Genomic DNA, 8,001 nt, shown 5'->3' on the forward strand with positions numbered 1-8,001 from the left:
GACGCCACTTAGCCAAGCATTAAGAGCTACAGCTCCGGGAAAGCCACGACACAGAGAAGGGGGAGAGAAAGAAATTATAGCAAGGAGCAATAAATCCCCTCCCATCCTCCCCTATAACCCATTCATAAGACCTCCAGAAATCATCTACATTCACAAAACAGCCAGCTTGCTGAGCTGAACACACAGTGCAACCTCACCCTACACACATACTGCCGCAGATCATATACCAACACACCCAGAGCTGTATAAATAATCACACACTGGCAGTATCTATTGCTCCGTAGAGATACCCTGTGTCTACAACTGCAGTTTCTGCTGCTTCGGTTCTTCTGACAGATTGGAGGAGACGGAGGTGGAGGTGGAGGCGGGGACCAAAGGGAGGTGGGGGAGTAGGTAAGGGAGGAGGAAGGGGAGAAGGGGAGGGGGAGGGGAAGAGGAGGGGGAAGGAAAATATTGGAGGAGGAGGGGGGAAAGAAACTGGAGGAGGAGAAGGGGGAGGAGTAAGAGGCGGAGGAGGGGGGAGGAGAAAGAGGAGAAGGAGGAGGAGAAAGAAGAGGAGGAGGAGAAAGAAGAGGAGGAGGAGAAAGAGGAGGAGGTGAACTTACCCTGCTGAGCTTTCTTTGGGGAATACGTGCGTCAAGATTCAGCTCTGCATGTAAAATCCATACAGAGTGTCTGCCACTACAGGTCTGATTCTCACCCCCCCCCCCCAACACCGCCGTTTTCCCCCTCTCTCTTTCTCTCTCCCTCTCTTCCCTTCTCCCTCTCTTCCTTTCTCCCTCTCCTGCTGTGACGGAAGGACCAAGACAGAACTATCTCTGTTTTTATCTTCTCTTCCACTAAAGGAGTTTTCATTCAGACTTTCCGAAGAGAGGTGGAGAAACCTAAAGACTACGGAAAAGAGGTCTTTTGAGCCAGATCGAGCGTTAGTTCTTCTGCTTTTCTCGGCATGGATAAACCATTTTCTCAAGGTAAGCCACAGAGATTAGCATTTAAAGACTTCAGAATTCCTTCCATGCAATGCACAGATTGCCATTCATTCCAGCTTTCGGTGTGGTGTGGTGTGGTGTGTGGTGTGTGTGTGTGTGTGTGTGTGTGTGTGTGTGTGTGTGTGTGTGTGTGTGTGTGTCCACACACACACACACACACACACACGAAAGTGCCTGGGTAAAATAAAATGAGACATTTAAATGAATCAGCTCTTGTAGAAAATTATCCATACTGGAAATTTAGAAATCAAAATAGGAATTCAATCGGATTCTTTTTTAGCCAAATGCCAATTTAATGTCTAGTCTCTTGACCTTTAATGTATTTTGGTGCTTACCTAAGCCCCTTACTGCGCAGCCTAACCACCCAAGGTGAGGACGTAGGAAGAGCCCATGCTGAGGCCAGTCTGGCTGCCCAGCAGGCATCCTTGTCAGCGTGGGGCTAGTCTGCTATTGGCTCACAAGTCTGGGCTGTGCATCGTTCAGATTTCATCACATCACCTTGCCTTGGGTAGAAATGGCGCAAGCTGACATGGCATAACCCCCCCCACACACACACACACACATACACACACACACACACACACACACACACACACACACACACACACACTGAGTCAGAGCAATGATTTAGAAATTTCTGGATTCATGCCTAGGTATATGTGTACGTATCTGTATGTGGCATATGAGAATTTTGTCCAAAATAAGAACCTGTGAGCATGTCTAGTTAGTCAAAAGGCGTTTGATAAAATCTAGGCAAATGATTTACAGTACACTTCCTTCCACACATCTAACTATCACTCACCTATGAATGTTGCAAATCAAGTTCCATGAACAGAAAACAAATATTGAACTCTTAAACAGATATTGCATTTTGAAATGCAAATTATTGTTGCTTTTCTGCACATATTAAAACCTCACTGTAATGTGATGTATTATCACATGGAGTGTATAAGGTGTTAAAGCGTGTTCCCAGCAAGTCAGCTACATACAAAAATACAAATAAGGCAGACTAGCAGTTTATCCACAGTTAAGTATACCATCGTCTATTTGAGTTTAAAATACAGTAAGATCTTATTGTAAAATGCTAGAAATTTTATTTGTGTCCTGTTTTTAGGTCTCTAGCTGAGAAACATAATCTAGTAATATGAGTGACTTAGATTTAAAGCTATTTATTCAGATTGAGTAGTAAGGAAGCAAAGAATTGAAAAGGAGACTAATTTGAGACTTAGCTATGCAGCCAAAATCCAGGACAGAATTTAGACCAGGGCAAAATGGGCTTTTAAAAATCTTTCTTACATACATCTTCATTTTGCAGATGAAGAAACAGAGAGGTCACTTGCCTAGAGTAACACAGCAAAGTAAAACTAGCATTAAGATTATACCCCAAGTTTCTTGTGTCTTAGAAAATAATTTGGGGCTTGTAAAAAGATCCCAGTGTCTTAAATGAACAACTCACTTCTTAGAATTTTCCTCACCATTAGAAGTATATGAATTTGTTCAGTGTTAAAATTTTTCTCTGCATCACTCATCACTAAAACACCTATATCTTTAATAATGCCAAGCTCTTAAAACTGCAAGGCTCAAGGGCTTGAAATAAACTGCTATGAGTCTTAATGAAACTATTAAAGTAATGAATAGGACTGGGGTAGCAATGTGACAAGTTAAGAGTTAAATGTGGTGAGAATCTGGCAGCTCTAGCAAGATGTATGCGGTAGGAGGGAGGCCCAGTCAGTAACAGAGAGGTCAGTAATGTAAACTATATACAACTTGGTATTTGTAAGGGGGTGTGTGTGCTTTGATAGAGATGCAAATGCTTTTGAACAGAGGATTTTTAGAGAGCAGACCTTGGTATAGTAGAACTAAGAAAACATATAAAGCCATAGCAGAAATTCCCCCTATGTTTGCTTTCAGTTATTCTGAGAACAAGTGTATATAACAGCAGACTACAGGGAAAAAAAAAACACCTCACAGCCATTACACAGTAAGGTACAAAACAGCATTGAGCCTATGAAAGTGGGAGAAAACAGGAGTCAGCCTTTCTTTCTTTTCTCCTCTTTTTAAAAACCAACCTTGAATAACACTCTATCAAAAAAGATTTATTATAGAAATCAGAAATGTCTTAAGGCACCAGCAAAGAAGAGCTTTAGGCAGAAAAGTTTTCAACGTTTGTCTCAACATGGCAGATTTTAGGTTTTAGAGAGAAAAACATTTTCTTTCATTAAAAAACATTACCATTTCATGAATAGGTTTAGCTTCCTAGTAAGAAAAGAAATTTCTGTTTAGGTTGTATATAGCAAATTTCATGGCTATAGAAAAACTATTCAGAAAGCCATGAGCACCTGGCCAGCAAGACTGACGGGGGTGGGTTTACAATGCGTCATTCATTACTGCAGAGGTACTACGTGACAAAAATCACTAGATTCCATCCCTATATAACCGAGACTCATAACCACATTGACTGCTATTTAATATGTGATATGTATATTCTTTGTCATTTATCAAAATATCAGATTGACCACAGGCAATTTAAATGTTGCTGCTCACAAAGAGTGGCTTTTTAATGGGTGGACTCCTGAATAATAAACATGCATGCAGTGGTAGTTTCTCATCTAGTCTACATACATTTTCTCATGTAGTCTATAAGTAGTATCTTACTTATTTATTTTTCAGCATTCCTCTCCGTTACCTTCTGCTATAGTACACACACACACACACACACACACACACACACACACACACACACACACACACACTGATTATTTTAGTTTATCTTTTTCTAGCTAGATTGATTCAGCAGGCCCAGAATGTCAAAGAAAAATGGTCATCCAGTCCTTTAATTACTATCTAAAACCCAATATTATGGTGATCCTCCCTGTCCCGATTAGATCTCAGAACCCATTCTAATTTAAAAAAAATATTAAGAGCAGGAAGAAACTAACCTCATACTGTCAGCCCCCTTACCTGAGGGCAATGGCAACAGTGATTCGTTATTTTATATTTCTTTAATCATTCAACCGAATCTCTCATTCTTGCAAAAATCTAATCACTGTCTTAATACACCTCCGTAACCTAAACACCATGTGATCTTCTGGTACCAAGCAGAAGCCCCCTTGAATATTTTTATTATTGGTTCTAAGTTGTTTATATTATGACCTAGATTCTATCAAGTTTAAATTTCAACTTTGTAGGCATGCCCAAGCATTCAGTGACTTCACTGTAATCCCATTTTAGGAATATATTACAATTATCTCCTGTAATTACTTCTTGACATTTTTCATGTATTTTGGACTCTGATATATCTAACTATATCTAGCATGTATTGCTGTATTTAAAGCATACAAGATTTGAATGAGTCCACCCATCCTGTATTTGATAAGTCAGATATAAACCCATTTCTTAAATACTCTTCATGGTCCAAAGTTTCTACATTCACCTTTAATCTACAAGCAATGAATACTGTCTATTTCTTTCAAATGCTAAGACTATGACTGTATAAAGATTTAGAAAAGCTATGAACAGGAGGTTTCAGGGACTTTAGGTTCAAGGAAGTGAATCTATTTTTATTTTTGAATTGTCCAAATAAACAAGGGCACTTTGCCCAACTTATCCTCAAGAACTTGAAGATGTAGATGATGTGGATGAAAAGAATGATTAAATTACATAGCTATAGAAATACAGACCATTATGGGGCAGTATTCTTGGAGATCACCTAGACCACTCCTATAATTATATAGGTAGTAAAACTTAGGCCTAAAGAAAGCAAGTGATTTGACAAAAGTATCGTACATATTTGAGTCTTTGGGCATACTAATGTTTATCTAATTTTTAAGCAGATGTAAGTTTAGCTAATCATATTTATATGAGAATATGGCCTCAAAAGCCACCAAAGTGCAGTCATTTTTAGCTGCTGAACTCTTTATGAACTGTAGTATTATTATTATTCCTGTTATTATTTCACTTTGTACCCATTTTAGTGTTGTTTATTTTATGTGGAAACCTAAATAGACTCTGTTCTCTAGCTCTTTGTTCATTTTTATTGACTATTCATTCAATATATCCAAACTATATAAAAGTATGAGTAATTGGTTCTTTTTAAGGATACTTAAAATCTGCTAGATTTCAAATATGTACTCTATTCATGCTAATGATCATTATGTCCTGGTGTTCCATGTTGCCTCTTTGATGCATGTTTCCATTTCTTTTTTTAACATTCAGTCTTCTAGGTACAGGAGTCTACTACTTGTAAAATATTTTCTGCAAGGTCACCATTTATCGATTCTACACTATATCAACACCTTCAGGAGAATGACTACACAACCATTTTTGGCACAATGAAGATGTAAGAATATATTTTCTAATATTCAACTAAGTTTAAATACGGTGTAAGAATATGTCTTCTCTTTACAAAAACCATTTTTTGGTGTAAAGTAGATATAGAGAAAAGCAGTCTATGCAGAATTTGTTTGATAAATGCATTTGTATAGTTATAGTGATATTTGAAATAATTCAGGGCTTATATTATAATTTGATATAGTTGTCCCATTGCCCAGTGTTATATATAAAAAGTGTTTGATTTTGGAAGCTGAGTGTGGTAATGCGTACCTATAGTCTCAGCTACTCTGGAGATTGAAGCAGGAGAATCATTGGATATATACATGTCCATGTACACATATGAGCAGCTTCTCTTGGTAAACCTATAAAGTTTCCTCTATTGAATCAATATTGCTTTAGGAAATGACCTTTGTTTTTAACATTTGGCTCCATTTTTATTAGAATTCAGATGCTCAAAATTTAGATTAACTGCTCCTGTGAACTTAATCACATGGTGGAATACAAAAAGAATTAATGATATAACATTTGTTCCCAAACTGATTTATCCTTTGAAAAGGAAGACCATACTTGTCTGAAAATAAGTGAGTTCACTTACAAACTAAAGGTGTTACATGAAGCCTACAATACAGCATTTGAAAGATGAAGTGGTGATAAGTCCTAACTTTTCTTGGCTCCCCTGAACTTGTGACTTGTATGTTCTCATATATTGTTTCTATTTCTTTTCTCCTAGGATTTTCTGATGTGCTTTGAGGTCCGTATAACTACAAGGGCTCTTTTTTTTTTTTTAATCACCGTAAGTGCCACTCTGACCCCAAATCACTTACAGCTCAAAAATCTAGGCAAAATGGATACCACAGCTATAGATGAGTTCCAACAAATTCTGCCTATTGAACAGCTGCGCTCTACTCATGCTAGCAATGATTATGTGGAACGGCCTCCAGCACCCTGTAAACAGGCTCTTTCCAGCCCTTCCCTTATTGTGCAAACCCACAAGTCTGATTGGTCCCTGGCTACCATGCCTACTGTTCTCCCACGCAGTATCAGCCAGTGCCATCAGCTGCAGCCCCTGCCTCAGCATCTGAGCCAATCTAGCATTGCCAGCTCAATGTCCCAAAGCACCACTGCCTCTGATCAAAGGCTCTTGGCCAGCATTACACCCTCTCCTTCAGGCCAGTCCATCATCAGAACCCAGCCTGGAGCAGGGGCCCAGCCAAAGGTCGATGGTGCTCTGAAGGGAGAAGCTGAGCTATCTGTAGGGCATCCCAGTGATCACCTCTTTATCTGCGAGGAGTGCGGGCGCTGCAAGTGTGTCCCATGCACAGCAGTTCGCCCTCTTCCCTCCTGCTGGATGTGCAACCAGCGTTGCCTTTGCTCTGCTGAGAGCCTCCTTGATTATGGCACTTGCCTCTGCTGTGTCAAGGGCCTCTTCTATCACTGCTCCACTGATGATGAAGACAACTGCGCTGATGAACCCTGCTCCTGTGGGCCTAGCTCTTGCTTCATTCGCTGGGCAACCATGAGTCTCATCTCCCTCTTCTTACCCTGCCTGTGCTGCTACCTGCCTACCCGTGGATGCCTCCATCTGTGCCAGCAGGGCTATGATAGCCTCCGGCGACCAGGCTGCCGCTGTAAGAGGCACACCAACACTGTGTGCAGAAAAATCTCTTCTGGTAGCGCACCCTTCCCTAAGGCCCAGGAAAAGTCTGTATGACCTTCCTACAAGATGAATCCAGAGTGTTCTCCTTCTGACGCTCTTCAGTAAAGCATAAGCCTCATGTTTTGGGGAGGGTGTGAGATAATAAACTAGCCAAAGTTAGGGCCTCACCTCTTTTGTTCCTGCAGCATCAGGAGAATGGCAAAGTATATCCCAGTGCAGGATGCCTTGCTCTTTTTCACAGTATCTGTCCTACCTTCTTCAGTCTTTTTACATCTGGCCTGCTCAGCTTTTATGGCTGTCATGGCAAATTCAGGTGATATGTGGGCATGAGGTCTGGATACTGAGGACTGACAGAGCCAGCAACGTGGAGGTTTAGGGGCTCCCCAAGGTAATGCCTTTCGATGCAGGCTCTGATTGTCACTCTGCTTTCCACAGTGCCTTTGAAGACTTTCTTCTCAGATGGTCATCACAGATGCATGTGGAATAGCGTTCAACCTTCCAGGGAATATGACTCCTCCCTCCTTCCCTCCCTCCCTCCCTCCCTCCCTCCCTCCCTCCCTCCCTCTCCCTCCCTCTCTCCCTCTTCCATCTTTCCTTCCTTTCCATCTTCCTGACTCTTCTTTCATTATCCTGTTCTTTTCTAGCCTCCTTTTACTTTGCCACATTTCTTTTTCATTTCCTACGTTTCTATTATTCTGCTTTCTAAGACTAATCTTTGTCTATATTTTTATTTTGTTTGATATCTTTGTTTCTCTCTTCCTGCCTCTCTTTCTCTGACACATTCAAAAGTGCTGTTTTTTCATAGGTGTTTCCTTAGATGCCAAACTTTGCTATGCTATACTATTTACTAAATTGTATTAAGGGAAATGGATTATTGTAATGAATTGATCGCTAGCAATAGTTGGTATCCCAATGTGTTTATGCACTCACAATCACACTCACCTGTTTGTGAGTATATGAGGCTCTCCTATATTTCCAAATTCAATTAGTTGGAGTGTTTTTCTCCTTTTCCTGATAATCAAC

The 8,001-nt window shown here is 40.3% G+C and overlaps 1 protein-coding gene across 1 annotated transcript; it reads left to right on the plus strand.

The window, feature by feature from the left end:
* Positions 1 to 555: 555 nt before the first annotated feature.
* Spry3 (sprouty RTK signaling antagonist 3) lies at positions 556 to 7,524 on the plus strand. Its single transcript, XM_052743048.1, has 4 exons — positions 556 to 687; positions 846 to 971; positions 5,205 to 5,328; positions 6,052 to 7,524. The coding sequence occupies exon 4, from the start codon at positions 6,061 to 6,063 to the stop codon at positions 7,030 to 7,032; it is 972 nt and encodes a 323-aa protein (XP_052599008.1). The 5' UTR covers positions 556 to 687; positions 846 to 971; positions 5,205 to 5,328; positions 6,052 to 6,060; the 3' UTR covers positions 7,033 to 7,524.
* The last annotated feature ends 477 nt before the right edge of the window (positions 7,525 to 8,001 follow it).

The sequence above is a fragment of the Peromyscus californicus genome, unplaced genomic scaffold (genome assembly GCF_007827085.1).
Source record: "Peromyscus californicus insignis strain IS unplaced genomic scaffold, ASM782708v3 Scaffold_10__1_contigs__length_136768540, whole genome shotgun sequence".
Lineage (NCBI taxonomy): Eukaryota > Metazoa > Chordata > Mammalia > Rodentia > Cricetidae > Peromyscus > Peromyscus californicus.

What these genes read in the sequence shown, in the direction of transcription:
- Spry3 (XM_052743048.1), top strand. Translation starts at nt 6,061, where the DNA reads ATGTGCTTTGAGGTCCGTATAACTACAAGGGCTCTTTTTTTTTTTTTA.